The 18,824-nt window shown below is 41.1% G+C and overlaps 3 protein-coding genes across 10 annotated transcripts in view; all 3 read right to left on the bottom strand.

The window, feature by feature from the left end:
* cc2d2a (coiled-coil and C2 domain containing 2A) overlaps positions 1 to 1,969 on the bottom strand; it is a 33,081-nt gene extending 31,112 nt beyond the window's left edge. For 2 of the 4 annotated variants that reach the window (XM_082956910.1, XM_045687645.2), the window contains exons 1-3: positions 1,635 to 1,874; positions 1,407 to 1,529; positions 1,164 to 1,248 (exon numbers count right to left, since the gene is read on the bottom strand). In XM_082956910.1, the coding sequence (XP_082813036.1) occupies positions 1,164 to 1,248; positions 1,407 to 1,420 (99 nt within the window). In that variant the 5' untranslated portion in view covers positions 1,421 to 1,529; positions 1,635 to 1,874. The other 2 variants (XM_082956911.1, XM_082956912.1) reach the window with 2 other exon arrangements.
* Positions 1,970 to 2,910: 941 nt separating this feature from the next.
* Positions 2,911 to 12,550, bottom strand: LOC106560251 (complement C1q tumor necrosis factor-related protein 7). 2 transcript variants are annotated; one of them, XM_014122916.3, is made up of 3 exons: positions 12,224 to 12,550; positions 7,377 to 7,616; positions 2,911 to 4,649 (listed from the first exon to the last, which is right to left on the bottom strand). In XM_014122916.3, exons 2-3 carry the CDS (start codon positions 7,606 to 7,608, stop codon positions 4,021 to 4,023), a joined length of 861 nt encoding a protein of 286 aa, XP_013978391.1. In that variant the 5' UTR covers positions 7,609 to 7,616; positions 12,224 to 12,550; the 3' UTR covers positions 2,911 to 4,020. The 2 variants fall into 2 exon arrangements, with proteins under 2 accessions (XP_013978391.1, XP_013978393.1); XM_014122918.3 differs by lacking the exon at positions 12,224 to 12,550 and adding an exon at positions 8,022 to 8,708.
* A 2,893-nt stretch (positions 12,551 to 15,443) lies between these two features.
* Positions 15,444 to 18,824, bottom strand: part of LOC106560248 (cytoplasmic polyadenylation element-binding protein 2) — a 29,346-nt gene continuing 25,965 nt past the window's right edge. For all 4 annotated transcript variants that reach the window (XM_014122912.3, XM_014122909.3, XM_014122910.3 and 1 more), the window contains one exon: positions 15,444 to 18,824. This exon is cut by the window's right edge and continues 1,367 nt beyond it. The gene's annotated coding sequence lies outside the window, so the exon portion shown is untranslated.

Genomic DNA, 18,824 nt, shown 5'->3' with positions numbered 1-18,824 from the left:
CACTGACAACAACAAGACAGTCTATAGGGAGGTCAAAGACCTGGCCGTATGATGCCAGGAAAACAACCTCTCCCTCAACGTAATCAAGACAAAGGAAATGATTGTAGACTACAGGAAAAAGTGGACTGAGCACACCACCATTCTCATCTACAGGGCTGCAGTGGAGCAGGTTGAGAGCTTCAAGTTCCTTGGTGTACACATCACCAACAAACTAACATAGTCCTAGCACACCAAGACAGTCATGAAGAGGGCACGACAAAACCTATTCCCCCTCGGGAGACTGAAAAGATTTGTCATGGGTCCTCAGATCCTCAAAAGGTTCTACAGCTGCACCATCGAGAGCATCCTGACTGGTTGCCTCACTGCCTGGTATGGCAACTGCTTGGCCTACGACCGCAAGGCACTACAGATGGTAGTGCGAGTGGCCCAGTACATCACTGGGGCCAAGCTTCCTGCCATCCAGGACCTCTATACCAGACGGTGTCAGAGGAAGGCCCTAAAAATTGTCGGGTCTCCAGCCACCCTAGTCATAGACTTTTCTCTCTGCTACCGCATGGCAAGTGGTACCGGAGCGCCAAGTCTAGGTCCAAGAGGCTTCTAGACAGCTTCTACCCCCAAGTCATAAGACTCCTGAACACCTAAACAATTGGCTACCCAGACTATTTGCATTGCCTCCCCTCCCCCTCTTTTACACCACTGCTACTCTCTGTTGTTATCATTTATGCATAGTCACTTTAATAACTACCTACATGTACATATTTCCTCAACTAACTGGTGCCCCCACACATTGACTCTGTACCGGTACCCCCCTGTATATAGTCTCCCTATTGTTATTTTACTGCTGCTCTTTAATGACTTGTTACTTTTATTTCTTATTCTTATCCGTATTTTTTTTTAAACTGTATCGTTGGTTAGGGGCTCGTAAGTAAGCAGTTCACTGTAATGTCTACACCTGTTGTATTCGGCGCATGTGACCAGTAAAATTTGATTTGATTTCAATTGAATGTAGAGTAATGGTAGGCTCATAGTGGGTCAGTTGTGTTTCTAGAGTGAAGCGCTATGACAACAATACATTTGGAGATACTCTCAAAACCTCAGCAGCAAGTTAGTCCGTTAATAATCATGGACTGAGCGATTGTATATGACTGTATGTTATGCATTACCTGGGTATCTGTATCCACATCGTCTTTGACCTGCAGAGTCTGTTGTAGCGCCCGTCGTTTCCTTCGTAATTTCTCCCGAAGATCACTGAAATAGAGGACAGTTTCACAAGCAAATTAGGCCTGCTATGCATAGTCTATTTCTATTCATTCAACAAGAAATAATACTATGGTCAGGGAAACCCAATGCAAATGCTAAGTAAATATGTTTCTAAAAATAAAAAGTTAAAGCAATTTGACAGTTACCTTGAGGAGGCCATATTGATGATGGGAAGAAGTTCAACTTTAAATGGCTTGGTTTTAAACTTTAAACCTACTGGTATCCCTAATGAGAACCGCTACATTATATCCTGTAGAACGAGCTTGAATCTGCAATGAAACATTGTAACAGTTTAATTTGAACGTGCAACAAATGAAACATTGTAACCGTTACTAGAGCGTGTAACAAATAATCAACAATGTAACAAAATGTACCGCTCTGTGGAACAAAGGCGAACAAACATTCTATAACGTAATTTAGCTAGGTAAAAGCCCTCGAGCTCAGACAATGGTGTGAAAACGATATAATATTTAGCCTACAGTCCATTGGGCTGATAAACAACTACAAAGGTAACCTCGGGTAATATTATAAGACAACTAGGTTATTCGATATACAACAACTGAAGACTATCCATTGGACAACAAAAAATGTGACTAATTTCTCCCTCTTGATAACTAGAACATGCAGGCTTACTGCTATTGCTGCTGCTTAGTAACGAGATCAACTACTCCTCGAACAACCTTGCAAACAGCATTGGTTAACTCTAATATTGTATGCTGTTCTCGCCCACACATCTAGGATTTTCATTGATGCACGGATTTGTCAATCATCGAACAGTGATTGCGTCACATTCTACGGTGTCCGTAAAGTCTCACAGGTTTGCCTCCGTTTGTCGAATGGTATCTCGATGCGTACTGCAGTTGCTCAGCGGATCAATCTTCATGGTCTTTCATGGTCCCCACTCCCCCTCATTTGGTGATTTGAATGGAAGATTGTGTGGATTAACATCATGATATTAGACTATTCAAATGAACACTTACGATGTACAATAATTACATGTGTCATAGAAAATATTCCTCTAAATCCAATAATGAAATACCAGATCAGTAATAAAATCGGAAATATTCTTGTCTTGTAGCGTTATTAACTAAATTCTGGCAAGACTATTTGGCAACATTGTATCTTCCCATCAGTTTAGATCCAAAAAGGGATGAACACTGCATAGTTTAGTAACACTCTCCAGAAGCACACATGCAACAGGGACCCCCTCCCTCTCTTCTCTCTCATATATGTGTTTTAGAACTATATTTCCCCAAAGGCTCTACATGCTACAGCTGAATTAGAAACAACACACACACACGCCCCTCATGTCAATACAGATTTGTTTCCGTGTTTATGGGCTCCCAACCTCTTCATACTTCCATACTCACCTGCAGAATTTTTATTAAATGAGAAAATACCTACTTTCCGATGGTAAACATAACAGGAACACAAATAGCTTCTCAAATTCTAGTGATCATGCCAAAAAACACACAGGGAAGAGTCCAAGACACACTGCTTTCAATCAGCTGGACCAGACCACAATGGTAATCTCTGGATAGTAGAGATACAGTAGATGACTTGATTACTTGTCTGCAGTCAGACTATCTGCCATACCAATAGTGTTATGTGGGATATTATGAAGATAGTGAAGTGTAATGATTGTGCTGATAGGGATGAAGTGGTTTATTACAGCCAGTGTTCAGTAATGTGTTTAACACCTGTGTTACATTACACTTTTGGGATTGAGCATGTATATCATATCACCACACTCAAAAACAGTACAGTACTCGTGCCTTAAACTCTAATAGTATTCAACTAATACTATTCAATACTTTTGAAAATAAGGTACAGGGCAGACTCATTACTGACTGAAGTAAATATCATAACATGTATTCATGAAACATATAAATCATAGCTTACTATCACTTAGATACTTAGATATTTTTCTCCCCAAAAACATTGCTTACTTTCACCAAACAAAAATGGTTTCCTACATGACTTTACCCCAAAACACACAAGGTCATACGCACACATCCGGAATGAATTGTGAATAATGATAAGAGAAAAAGTTACAGACTCACAAATATCATGCCCCCAAGACAACCTTTATGGGAGGTTAGCATTTTTAAATTTATGCCTCTGTAACTTTCTCACTCATCATTACTCATGATTTATTCAGGATTATCTGTAATCATAGTAGCATCCACTTTAATGTAGAAGTGTTTAGAAACATATTATATTCTTATTTACAATAAAAGTGACTCCAAAATGACACAATACATTATTTACCATTATTTTCTATTGGCCACATAATAATCTGGAACACAACCAAAACAAACAGCAAATGCATCCAACAAATTTGTAGAGTCAGAAGCTTGATGTAATCATTGCGTGCTATGAATAGGGAGCAAATACATAACTTTTTACTACTTTAATACACATATAAGTGAATTTGTCCCAATACTTTTGGTCCGCCAAAATGGGGGGACTATGAACAAAAAGTGCTGTAATTTGTAAACGGTTCATCCGATATGGATGAAAATATCCTCAAATTAAAGTTGACAGTCTGCACTTTAACCTCATGTATCATTTCAAATCCAATGTGCTGGAATACAGAGCCAAAACAACAACAACAAAAATGTGGCTGTCCCAATACTTTTGGAGCTCACTGTATTTATATAGAATATAAATAATACATGATGAAATAGATACTGTAAATGCATCAAGGGGAGGCTATAAACTCAGTCCTCTCAGTTCTTTAGTGAATGTAATAAGTCACTATGCGTAGTCCTCTGCTAGTGAGTCCAGGTAGTTGGTGTCTGCATAGATCAGGAATCCAGAGAACAGGCTGTCAGACCACCCTGCGTCTGCAAACAGGCCATTCTGGTCCTTGAAGAAGATCTCCAGCCACACCTCGTCTTCTGGGTTCAGGAACATTACTAAGGACCCGGAGGCCACGTCATGGTTTCCTGTGTTTGCGTCAAATGTCTTGATGCGGTACTGTCCGTTCTGCACCAGCCCGATGGCCAGATGCTTGTTGGCCAGTGTGATGTCATAGGAGAAGTAGTAGATGCCTGGGTAGGCACAGATGAACTTGCCCGTCTCTGGGTTGTAGTGGCCCCCCTCATTGAAGAGGACCTTGTTGAACTTGATAGGTTCCTTCTCAGCAGGGTAACTGCTGGTGATTCCCACAGAGAAGGCTGCTTTAGGCACCAGGCTGCCACACCGGCAGACTCCTGCCATCCCCCTTGGCCCTCGCTGGCCCTTGTCCCCTTTCTTCCCAAGGGGCCCTGGAGGACCCGGTAGGCCCCCGTCCCCGCTCTCTCCACCAGGACCCCTCTTCCCACCGGGACCCCGGTCACCCCGCTGGCCAAGTTTACCCGTTGGGCCGACTTTCCCCTTTACCCCTGAAATGGAGACAGTTGGTGTTCTGACTGACTGTAACTCCAGCTGTGTATTGCCATTGACACATACTTGAACAGTTATTATCACATTTGACAAGCATTGTTGGATTATTTGTAATATGAGTAAGCTGATTTTCTGCGCATGTAAAACCCTACTATTTAAGGATTAGTGAATAGGCTCAGTGCCAGTGGTGTAAAGTACTTAAGTAAACATACTTTAAAGAACTACTTAAGGAGTTTTTTGGGGTATCTGTACGTTACTTTGCTATTTATATTTTTGACAACTTTTACTTTTACTTCACTACATTCCTAAAGAACATAATGTCATTTTTTCTCCCTACATTTCCCCTGACACCCAAAAGTACTTGTTACATGTTGAGTGCTTAGCAGAACAGAAAAATTGTCAAATTCACACACTTATCAAGAGAACACATGGTCATCCCTACTGTCTCTGATCTGGCAGACTCACTAAGCACACTTATCAAGAGAACACATGGTCATCCCTACTGTCTCTGATCTGGCAGACTCACTAAGCACACTTATCAAGAGAACACATGGTCATCCCTACTGTCTCTGATCTGGCAGACTCACTAAGCACACTTATCAAGAGAACACATGGTCATCCCTACTGTCTCTGATCTGGCAGACTCACTAAGCACACTTATCAAGAGAACACATGGTCAGCCCTACTGTCTCTGATCTGGCAGACTCACTAAGCACACTTATCAAGAGAACACATGGTCATCCCTACTGTCTCTGATCTGGCAGACTCACTAACCACACTTATCAAGAGAACACATGGTCATCCCTACTGTCTCTGATCTGGCAGACTCACTAAGCACACTTATCAAGAGAACACATGGTCATCCCTACTGTCTCTGATCTGGCAGACTCACTAAGCACACTTATCAAGAGAACACATGGTCATCCCTACTGTCTCTGATCTGGAGGACTCACTAAACACAAATGCATCGTTTGTAGTGTGTACCCCTGGTTATCCGTACATTTTAAAAACAAGAAAATGGTGGCGTCTGGTTTGCTTTATATTAGGAATTTGAAATTATTTCGATTATTTAGACAAATACTTTTACACTTTTACTCAAGTAGTATTTTACTGGGTGACTTTTACTTGAGTAACTTTCTATTAAGGTATCTATACTTTTACTCAAGTATGAAAATGGACTACTTTTTCCACCACTGCTCAGTGCCTCACAGCCATCCTCGGTTATTATGTCGCCCTTGGTCCAGCCACAATCTATATTTGACTACTGCACTGACTGTTGTATAGTGTCGTCAAATCTGGGATTGTATCAAACCAAACCATCACACAATAATTGTATTGGAGCTAGGAAAGAATGGACAGGATGCATGTGTATGCATGTACTGAATGTGTGAAACAATGTGTGCTATTCTGATGTGTGTGTGAGAAAGAGTCCGTGTGGTATTTGCATACCTAGGTTCCTTTTAAATGTGTAAGTCTGTAAAAGAACATCATGCAGAATGCAGGTACTGTGAGCCTGACATTTACAGGTCATTGATATAGTACGTGTTGGATCTGATACTAATACAAGGTTTATCTCAAAGCCACGTTGCACTTGGATGACACTAACAGACACTGACAAAAAATACAAAAAACAGAGGCGGTGATTTAACTTTGTTCTTCCAAATATTTCAGCTTCCTTGACCCATATAAAATATTATCTTTTGGATCACTCCAAAGGCAGGAGAACCAGGCATCCAACCATTGGGAAAAATATGAACACACCCCAAATAAAGGGAACTGCCTGGGAAGCTCAGACACATAGAAACCTTGGTCTTAGAAAAACACCTGGTAGAGGTAGTTTTGATTTAAACCACACATCACGTAACTTTTTCTGTCTGGCTCATGATCTCCCTGGTGAAATATGGCTGTGTAGCTGATGTAGTTTGACCATGATTAATAAACACAATTTCAGAGATCACTGGAGGGTCCCATTTGTCCTCTACATCAATCACTGAAGCCTCTTTAATGTCCTGAGAGCAAACCCATCTGCAGGGCAGATTCAGATTGTGAAATGCTTGGGTTAGGATAATTAAGAAGGACTGAAATGTATTTTTGGTGGTGTAAACTTGTCTTTCGATGCAATCATTATAATGTTTATATATTTACTTACGGCCAAAAGGCCATGGTGTGTTCATGGAGGTAAAGTAGACAATAAGTAAATATACAGTAGGAGTCAATATTTGAACTGTGTGCAGGGGCGTCATCTACCCCAAAAATCTGAGGGGGCACAAAGTACGTGAGGATGGCTGGGGGGGTGATCTGGAGGGGGCAAGGTCTCCTGTCTGTAAGTTGGAGAATTTAGCATTTTTCACCTGAAACAGCTTTTTCCTGCAATCTAGAGCCATAATCATTATGCTTAATTCTATGTTAAAAATCTGTTTATTTTTCTTCATATCTAATCAGATCTCTTGAGCTGTCTGTATCTTCCTGAGGGGTGGCACTTTAAAAAAAAAAAAACGAAATATGCTTCTCTGCAATCTTCAGTACATTTAGTAATTCCTTGCTTTTCTAAAGTCTATTAACCTTGCCAGCAGGCAAGCCAGCTAAGATACAGTAGTTCGACAAGCTAGCTACTCTAACTTGATTATATATATTTTTTATGATTATTGTGCCCCTGTGCTACTTATGGGCATGACGCCTCTGATTGTGGGTATGTTTTATGGAGTTAGATAAGGTCAGTACTGTACCTGCTCCACCCTTCTCTCCTTTCTCTCCTCTCCTGCCATCTCTGCCATCTCTTCCTGGGATTCCTACGCTCCCGTTGGCCCCTGGAGGCCCGTTGGGGCCAGGTTTACCTGGTGTCCCTGGCAACCCCGGAACACTGCAGATCAGACGAGGTGGAGCTCCTCTCACCTTGGCCTCCAGCAGCTGACCAATCACACACTGGCACAGAAAGGCCACGCCTACCAACCGCCACATCCTCAGCTCTGTAGAGAGAAAAGAAAACGACCACCACCTCATCAGACCTACTGTAGAGTATGTGATGCACAACCTCAAATGACCACATTCACAAACGGGTGACATTCTCTTATAATGGCAGAGTGTGCATGATCTGAGTGCATATTAATCTAACAAATCTAGAAATGTTCTTCTAAGTTGAGAAACAGCGCAGTTTAGATTCCAGTTATTAGATACGACCAGAAATGAAAACACAGCAGTGTCCTGGCGGGAGAGGAGCATGTTCTAGTGCCAGCTAGCCAACAGACAGACTGAGATAAGATCGGAGGGACTAAACACAGGAACCTGCTAAAATAATAAGCATTAGACACAGCACTATAAAACACAGCAGATTCCCCTGTAAAATAACATATGAAGGAATCAAGATCACGCACCGCACCTCTCTCCTGCCAAACTACAGCCACAGAGCCAGATGTGGGTCCTAATGGACAACGCTGCGTTTTGGACTATCTTTTTCTCTTCCTCTCTGTTGTCAGCCCCCCCAGTCGCATTAATGTGTTAGCGGCTGCAGCAGTGAGAGAAGCCTTTGCCTCGCTTCCAAGCCAATTCCATTTTGTCAATGCATTCCTTAGTTATGACACAACAGCCAGAACAACTATGTCAGAGCAACCCAAGGCTGAAATAACCCTCTGGACACAGACACGCACAGAAACACAGCCATGTTATCTGCTCTTGGATCTAAGAAACATTGACAGAACTCAATAACAATCAAGTTATTGAATGAGTTGATGATTTCACTTAGCAATGAGATAGATTATGGTTTAGAAAGAGAGCGAAAGAAAGGGAACTTTGGTTCTGTAAGGACTGGGCAGCAAACCAGGGGTCATCAAGTGACTATGGGCGGGATATAAGAGACCTTTCATGGAAACCTTTCTCCCCTGGAACCAATACTGTAGCTAGATACCATACTGTAGCTAGATATCATACTGTAGCTAGATACCATACTGTAGCTGGATACCATACTGTAGCTAGATACCATACTGTAGCTGGATACCATACTGTAGATAGATACCATACTGTAGCTAGATACCATACTGTAGCTGGATCCCATACTGTAGCTGGATCCCATACTGTAGCTGGATACTATACTGTAGCTGGATACCATACTGTAGCTAGATACCATACTGTAGCTAGGTACCATACTGTAGCTAGATACCATACTGTAGCTGGATACCATACTGTAGATAGATACCATACTGTAGCTAGATACCATACTGTAGCTGGATCCCATACTGTAGCTGGATCCCATACTGTAGATAGATACCATACTGTAGCTGGATACTATACTGTAGCTGGATACCATACTGTAGCTGGATACTATACTGTAGCTAGATACCATACTGTAGCTAGATACCATACTGTAGCTGGATCCCATACTGTAGCTAGATACCATACTGTAGCTGGATACCATACTGTAGCTAGATACCATACTGTAGCTGGATACCATACTGTAGCTAGATACCATACTGTAGCTGGATCCCATACTGTAGATAGATACCATACTGTAGCTGGATCCCATACTGTAGCTGGATACCATACTGTAGCTGGATACTATACTGTAGCTAGATACCATACTGTAGCTGGATCCCATACTGTAGATAGATACCATACTGTAGCTAGATACCATACTGTAGCTGGATACTATACTGTAGCTGGATACCATACTGTAGCTAGATACCATACTGTAGCTAGGTACCATAATGTAGCTAGATACCATACTGTAGCTGGATACCATACTGTAGATAGATACCATACTGTAGCTAGATACCATACTGTAGCTGGATCCCATACTGTAGCTGGATCCCATACTGTAGATAGATACCATACTGTAGCTGGATACTATACTGTAGCTGGATACCATACTGTAGCTGGATACTATACTGTAGCTAGATACCATGCTGTAGCTAGGTACCATACTGTAGCTAGATACCATACTGTAGCTGGATCCCATACTGTAGCTAGATACCATACTGTAGCTGGATACCATACTGTAGCTAGATACCATACTGTAGCTGGATACCATACTGTAGCTAGATATCATACTGTAGCTGGATCCCATACTGTAGATAGATACCATACTGTAGCTAGATACCATACTGTAGCTGGATACCATACTGTAGCTGGATCCCATACTGTAGCTAGATACCATACTGTAGCTGGATACTATACTGTAGCTAGATACCATACTGTAGCTAGATACCATACTGTAGCTGGATACCATACTGTAGCTGGATACCATTTGGCAAAACATGATAGGTCATAAGGCTTAAATCATACAGATGAAGTTAGACACTTAGATACACACCACATAGAAACATAATTGACATCACAAGTGTTGTTAGATATGCTTCATAACAGTAATTATATTTCATTCTCTATCGTAATTATACTGTAAACAATATGCAGGTATGGTGGTAATGGTTGGCAGCTGTGGGAAAATACCTAGGAGTTTATCTTCAGCTTCAGCATGTATAATGTAGTTAATATACACTGAGTGTACCAAACATTAGGAACACCCTCCTAGTATTGAATGGCACCCCCCCCTTTTGCACTCAGAACAGCCTCAACTCATTGGGCCATGGACTCTACCAGGTGTTGAAAGCGTTCCACAGAGTTGCTGGCCCATTTTGACTCTAATGCTTCCCACAGTTGTGTCAAGTTGGCTGGATGGTCAATGTCACTGGAATGATGGACGAACTAACAAATGCCAGCCCTTGGCAAGTCCAGTGTTGTGTCGTGTGATTGGTTGAGCATTCTTGTGTACGTGACTTCAAACAGATGCGTTGCAGACACGTCTATTTAGCTGGCTACCCGGCTTGATAATTTATAGCTCAGTGGCTTGAACAGTATGCACCAAACGACTTGGGAAACCCAGCTTCAACTTGATACAGGAAAATGTCTGGGAGTTTATCTTCAGCTTCAGCATGTATAATGTAGTTAATAACTGAGTGTACCAAACATTAGGAACACCTTCCTAATATTGATTTTCCCATTCGTCCTTTGAATGGCACACATACACAATCCATGTGTCAATTCTTTAAGCTGTCTCCTTCATCTACACTGATTGAAGTGGATTTAGCAAGTGACATCAATGAAGGATCATAGCCTTCACCTGGATTCACCTGATAAGTCTATGTCATGGAAAGAGCAGGGGTTCTAAATGTTTTGTACATTCAGAGTATACAGTAATGTAACAAAAACCTGAACCATAGATTCAAACAGGTACAGTTATGGATATTTGTGAGATCTGAGTATATTAATGTCTGTAATGTTGTTCTTTGTTGTTGCGTGTATACAGTATGTCTGGGCAATTGGGCGTGAGCATGTTAGCTCTGTGTGTCTGTATGTTTGTACATCTGTTCCACGTCTGTGTCTCTGACAATAGTGCGTGTTTAGGAATAGTGGAACTAACATTGGGTTTCCATGGCTTTGAGTTTTTTTTTAAATTCTGCAGCGTTTGTTGTGAGATGTTAGAGATACAGAATGAACACTCTGTCCTGAAGATGGAAGACTTGAAGATCATGATCAGGGGAATCACAACCCACGGAACATAATATAAATCATCTGTGTAAATGCTTTATTCTCACACATGCAAATGCTTTATAGTCCAACACACACACACACACACACACAAAGGCCCCCCAATGAACATACACACACAAATTCACATACTGGTGTGAACAAGCTCGCACTGTGAAATAGATACCCCCTGGCCCCCCATAATTAATTAGGGCTATTTACGCTAAAGGCAGCCGCTCTCGGTGGAACATGTTTTTCGATTTGAGGGTAATACTATAATGAACTCAGCATAGAGCCAGTGTGAGAAAGGCCCTCTGAGGGAGAATCCCCACCCACCATTTCTGCCCAGCAGGGATGATGTCATGACTGGGACCTACCCATCGTTAAAACACTGACCCTGCTCTACTCTCAGATACATGCATTCTCACACACAGAGACAAAATGTTCACCTGGGCATACACACGCTCACACACACAGAAAGAAAGGACAGAACTCACACATTCTTAAAAGCATAGTGCCATTATTTTAATTGGTACACATGCTAAAATGAACATTATTATCTGGGTGGTTTGAGACCTGAATGCTGATTGGTTGACAGACGGAGAATATCAAACCGTATACCAAACATTTATATTAACTGTTCTAATTACGTTGGTAAAACGTTTATAATAGCAATAAAGCACCTCAGGGGTTTGATATATGGCCAGTATACCATGGCTAACAGCCGTGTCCTGGCACTCCATGTTGCATTGTGCGTAAAAACAGCCCTTAGCCGTGGTATATTGTACATATACCACACCCCCTCAGCCCTTATTGCTTCAATTAAGACAAAGGTAACAACCAGCTGAGGTTGTTATTTTGAGATGATGAGAGTGAAATAGCATGCCAGCGTCTCTGATCTAGTCAAAAAATGTATGGCCCATCCAATAACTTATACCCCAAAGTAAAGAACATTAGTTTTATTTGATTATAATGTGAGTGATCATAGCACTGGCATACTGTATGTATGGTATTAAGAAACATGCAGATGTTACGTTTGCCAGCTGAATGCTGTTACCACTGGTTGAGAGCTGCTCCTCTTGTTGACTGCTTGAACAACTTCAAATCAGTATAATTGTGTCAATCCTCAGATCTCCTTCCTGGTCACAGTCCTGTATCCTTGGTGATGAGAGATGAGTAGAATGTCCTTGGATAACATAGTCTCCTTCTCAACCTCTCTGTCTCGCTCTCCTATCCTTTGTCTTTGTAGGGCTCCTTCAAACATTTGTGTAGGGCTCCCTCTGTCTCTCTGCTCCCTCTCAGAGTCTTGATTTGTAATAGTAGCCTCCCTAGAGTCATTCAAACCTCCCCCTCTCTGTTTCACTCACACCCCTCCCTCTTTCTCCCTCATCCACTTCCTCTGTCTCGTTATAAACTTTCCACAAAGCAAAACAACTATCACTAACTCAAGGACTGACTTCATAAGTTCAGAGTGCAGGCCTGAATACACACCCTTTCCACCAGTCCACATTAAAGAGTCAACTCCTGACATCATACTTCATTCTGGAGTGTGATTCTTGTAACAGCATGATCATTCAGAATTTTTTTTTGCAACTGAGAAGTTGCAGCAATAGCAATATTTTGCCTCTAGATGGCGGTATACTGCATATGCACTAAAACTACAGGTAACTGAACGAATAATGGGAACACTTGAGTAAATGAGGAATGCAAAGTATACTGCTCAAAAAAATAAAGGGAACACTTAAACAACACATCCTAGATCTGAATGAAAGAAATAATCTTATTAAATACTTTTTTCTTTACATAGTTGAATGTGCTGACAAGAAAATCACACAAAAATAATCAATGGAAATCCAATTTATCAACCCATGGAGGTTTGGATTTGGAGTCACACTCAAAACTAAAGTGGAAAACCACACTACAGGCTGATCCAACTTTGATGCAATGTCCTTAAAACAAGTCAAAATGAGGCTCAGTAGTGTGTGTGGCCTCCACGTGCCTGTATGACCTCCCTACAACGCCTGGGCATGCTCCTGATGAGGTGGCGGAGGGTCTCCTGAGGGATCTCCTCCCAGACCTGGACTAAAGCATCCGCCAACTCCTGGACAGTCTGTGGTGCAACGTGGCGTTGGTGGATGGAGCGAGACATGATGTCCCAGATGTGCTCAATTGGATTCAGGTCTGGGGAACGGGCGGGCCAGTCCATAGCATCAATGCCTTCCTCTTGCAGGAACTACTGACACACTCCAGCCACATGAGGTCTAGCATTGTCTTGCATTAGGAGGAACCCAGGGCCAACCGCACCAGCATATGGTCTCACAAGGGGTCTAAGGATCTCATCTCGGTACCTAATGGCAGTCAGGCTACCTCTGGCGAGCACATGGAGGGCTGTGCGGCCCCCCAAAGAAATGCCACCCCACACCATGACTGACCCACCGCCAAACCGGTCATGCTGGAGGATGTTGCAGGCAGCAGAACGTTCTCCACGGCGTCTCCAGGCTCTGTCACGTCTGTCACGTGCTCAGTGTGAACCTGCTTTCATCTGTGAAGAGCACAGGGCGCCAGTGGCGAATTTGCCACTCTTGGTGTTCTCTGGCAAATGCCAAACGTCTTGCAGGGTGTTGGGCTGTAAGCACAACCCCCACCTGTGGACGTCGGGCCCTCATACCACCCTCATGGAGTCTGTTTCTGACCGTTTGAGCAGACACATGCACATTTGTGGCCTGCTGGAGGTCATTTTGCAGGGCTCTGGCAGTGCTTCTCCTGCTCCTCCTTGCACAAAGGCGGAGGTAGAGGTCCTGCTGCTGGGTTTTTGCCCTCCTACGGCCTCCTCCATGTCTCCTGATGTACTGGCCTGTCTCCTGATAGCGCCTACATGCTCTGGACACTACGCTGACAGACACAGCAAACCTTCTTGCCACAGCTCGCATTGATGTGCCATCCTGGATGAGCTGCACTACCTGAGCTACTAGTGTGGGTTGTAGACTCCGTCTCATGCTACCACTAGAGTCAAAGCACCGCCAGCATTCAAAAGTGACCAAAACATCAGCCAGGAAGCATAGGAACTGAGAAGTGGTCTGTGGTTACCACCTGCAAAACCATTCCTTTATTGGGGGTGTCTTGCCAATTGCCTATAATTTCCACCTGTTGTCTATTCCATTTGCACAACAGCATGTGAAATGTATTGTCAATCAGTGTTGCTTCCTAAGTGGACAGTTTGATTTCACAGAAGTGTGATTGACTTGGAGTTACATTGTGTTGTTTAAGTGTTCCCTTTATTTTTTTGAGCAGTGTATATTGGAAGCAGGTTCTTCCACACAGGTGTTGTTAATTAAGCAATTAACATCCCATCATGCTTAGGGTCATGTATAAAATTCTGGGCAAGCATGAGTGGTCACTGAATGGTTTGATGAGCATGAAAATTATGTAAACCATTTGCCATGGCCGTCTCAGTCACCAGATCTCAACAAAATTGAACATTTATTGGAGATTCTGGAGCGGCGCCGGAGACAGCAGTCAACAAAACACCAAATTATGGAATTTCCCATGGCAGAATGTTGTCGCATCCTTCCAATAGAGTTCCAGACACTTGTAGAATCTATGCCAAGGTGCATTGAAGCGGTTCTGGCTTGTGGTAGCCCAACACCCTATTAATACACTTTATATTGGTGTTTCCTTTATTCTAGGACTGTAAGGAGGATGGCTATGGTATGGTATAGGGCCTTTGGCATTGGGGTGCTGTAGGATGGGCTCCTGGCTGGTGTTTGGCTAGCTAGCTCTCCATGGAAGCACAGGCAGGTGTTCTGAGTGTGCAAATGATGGCCACCTTTACCCTGGTCAAGGTCACATCTGGCCACCTGTCAAAACTGACCTCCAAACCCATTTACTCTGAATCTACCCTTCTCTCGCCTCACTCCCAGACTCTCCCAGGATGCTTGCTGTGCTAAGCAGTTTACCATATTGACTGCACAATGACCCTGGCCATATATTTACTAGTCACAGGGGAGCCCAGCCTCTGTCTGGGTCTAAAATGCATTTAAGAACTTCTCAAGAATAGTCGATATTCTATAGACTCAGAGGAGGCATATAATGATTAATATCACTCACTACACTCCTATTCAGACATACAACTAGAGGACTCCTTGTACAGTCAGGCTAGTAAGCAGAGGGTCATTTCTCCCTGTAGAGTGAAGTCAAAGTATACCTAAGCAAAAGCAATGTCATCCTAAACAATAGGCAAAGCCTTTTGACAAACACAGAGGAAAAAGGCAGGCATGTTGTGTCTGAACAGAATGGGTCTTTATTTATTCAGGAAATGAAAGAAAACAGATTGTAATCAACACCCCATTTAAATACAAAACAAAAATTAAAATCGACATGATATTAATTTTGCATATCAAAGAACCATTGAGTAATAATTACAATCCGAACACCTCATAAACCACTTTTGTGAATTCATACACAAACTCCGATTTAGAAATGAGTTACTTTAACAATATTACAAAGATTTAGCTTAAAAATAATTCAAATTAAAATAATATCTTAGCAATTGGCATCTTAAAATTATATATATTTCCACATAAAAATACAAAATAATATCAATGACATATAATATGAAAAATTATTCCAAGTATTCTGCTTCTATTAAATAAAATTAAAAACGGAATAAAATTAAATGAAATAGAAATATGCATGAAAAATTCTCTCCTTTTGGTAGCAAAACACTATCCAAAATAACTACAATCATTTACATCAGTACAAAGATATCTGGATTGAAAAATAGTTGCAATGAAAAAAAGGGGGTTCTTTCTGACAGTAAAAAAATGACACTGTGGATCAGAAATCTGCAAAATATGCAATGAAAAAAATAAATCTGCATTAAAAAGGTTTACACTGTCATTTTGACTTTTTATACAAACATTAGAAACAGTATTGCACGTCACAACACATATTCGAGGTTAATCAGCCTTTCAAAATGTGTTATATTCAAGTTTCAGAGCATCTATGAGGAGAGGCACCGCGGGCCTCGATGCAACAGGGGGAGAATCTCAAGTGTCTTCCATGAATATAATAGAACCCTCAATGTTTCCTTCCTTCAAATAAAAGGTGTAAATGTGTACTTGTATATTAACCATATTGATATATTAAAACAGTTATATATTGATACATCAATGACATAATTATTTGTTCAAATCTTTTGTTTATTTTTGTCTTTCAACAGAGCCCTGCTTCTAGACATAATTAGAATATTAGGGGAACTAAAATGTGTGTAATAATAATAATAATAATAACCTATTGAAATAGAAAAATACAATCAAAATCAAATAGTTATTTGTCTACAAAAATAGTGAAATAAATATGATTCTTACAAAAACAAAGACACACACATACAAAGTAACAGTGTTCAACTTATAAAATAGGACCCATTACTCAACAAACAGCACAAGGAGTCGTGTTACATGTCAATGGTGACAAAGTACAAGAGAGCTCTGTTCTGTTCTGAGCACAACCACACCACGAGAACCGAGGCTACCGGGACAAAGTACAAACAGGGTGGGGGCTTAATAACCATCCTTCATTTGCTTTGAACGGTTGCTCATTGGTTTTTGGCCACCATTTTCTCTAGAGCCAATCATCATAGCACAGTACCCTGTGGCACTTCCTTCTTTCAGTTGACAGAGTGACTGACAGACAACAGGACCCCCTATCAATACATTAGAACATATTAGAATACTGCTTCATTCACATAGAAAAACCTAAGACCACCGCCTCCTCACACAATTTCTTAAATAAGTCATTATGAAAAAATAAAATCATCTGGTAGAATTATAAATAGGTAGAAGTTCGGTAGAACTGAATCTTTCATGAGTGATTAAATTGAGCAAAATAGGTCGTTGCCCAAACCATGTCTGCATTTAATCAGCTGACTAACTGGTAGGGTGAAAACGAGTCAAGAATCAAATAATCAGAGGGAAAATATAGAAAAGGTAGTGCATAATATATTATCAAAAGTGATTAGAGAGGCTGGGGACAGAGAGGGGGTCCCAACTCACAAGTTAAAGACATTAACAAATAAATGATCTAATATGTGAATAAATAAACATAAACAATCTTATATCCATGAAGTAGTAGTAGTGACAGTACACACTTGACCCCTGAACCACGTCTAAACCGCATACCAAGGACTGACACCACACCAGGGAACACTATGACACAAGGATAACAGGGATATTATACTGTAGAGATACAGACATGTACAGTACCAAACAGCTGGCTAGTGCACCAGCAGGTCATTGCTCACAGAGAGACAGGGTCACAGTTAGATAAAAAAAGAACACAGTTATTCATATTCTGCAGGCCAATTTTTTTAATTATAATTATTTCCCCATCACTGAAAATATATGAGGGAGTGTGTCTTTGTCATCTTTCATTAGCAGGACATAAAACTGGGCCACTTTCTACAGGTCTGGAGTCTAATAACTTGTAACTACAATATGTATGACAGCCTGGTTGTTTTGGAGAACAGTTTTATCAAACTGAGTAGCCTGATAACACAAGTCAGGAACAGATGTTGGGCAGATGTTTTCTTACGGATCCTTCTCTATGACAACATTTGAACAGTGGTTTAAATTGGCCAACTAGCACATGGCACAAGCACACATGTCCCAGTTTTATGCCTGTAGAAATCAGATCCAGCCTGGCTTCTGTGTATGCTTTTGGTCTGCAAAGGGTTATGCTACATTAGAGTAACCTCTGGAACTATACAAAGGTGAGGAGGATAGGAAGGGTGAAGGCAAAATGTTGTGAGGTTCTCATTCTCCTTTAGTTTACCTACATTGTTACTAAACTAAAACCTCATTCCACACACCAACAAGATCCACACAGACAGCACAGACACGACACAGACACTAACCACTGACTGAACGCCACTCAGCTTCTCAACAGGCTTCATTACTCCTCACAAACCACCACATCACAAAATGGTGGCATCCACTAGTTTAGATCCAATATCGCTTTTTTTTCTATAATAAGTATGTAAATGGTTCAAACAACGGATTAACATCAATGCATGCAAGATTTTTTTATGTTAAGTCGTTTTCATGTATTTTCCTTTATCTTCATTTTTATATATATATATTTTCTTACACCTAGGCTTCTGACGTTTTTTTGTTGTTGCTACTCAAAGTAGGATTTTAGTGTTTTCTGTTATATAGTTTCTGTAGTCTGTGTTGTTTTTTTATCCTACGTGTATTGGTTAAGTCTATCTGTGTTGTTTTTTTATCCTATGTGTATTGGTTAAGTCTATCTGTGTTGTTTTTTTATCCTACGTGTATTGGTTAAGTCTATCTGTGTTGTTTTTTTATCCTACGTGTATTGGTTAAGTCTATCTGTGTTGTTTTTTTATCCTACGTGTATTGGTTAAGTCTATCTGTGTTGTTTTTTTATCCTACGTGTATTGGTTAAGTCTATCTGTGTTGTTTTTTTATCCTACGTGTATTGGTTAAGTCTATCTGTGTTGTTTTTTTATCCTACGTGTATTGGTTAAGTCTATCTGTGTTGTTTTTTTATCCTACGTGTATTGGTTAAGTCTATCTGTGTTGTTTTTTTATCCTACGTGTATTGGTTAAGTCTATCTGTGTTGTTTTTTTATCCTACGT

The sequence above is a fragment of the Salmo salar genome, chromosome 10 (assembly GCF_965601325.2).
Source record: "Salmo salar chromosome 10, fSalSal1, whole genome shotgun sequence".
NCBI classification, from domain to species: domain Eukaryota; kingdom Metazoa; phylum Chordata; class Actinopteri; order Salmoniformes; family Salmonidae; genus Salmo; species Salmo salar.
This window is presented reverse-complemented; position numbering and strand designations above follow the sequence as displayed.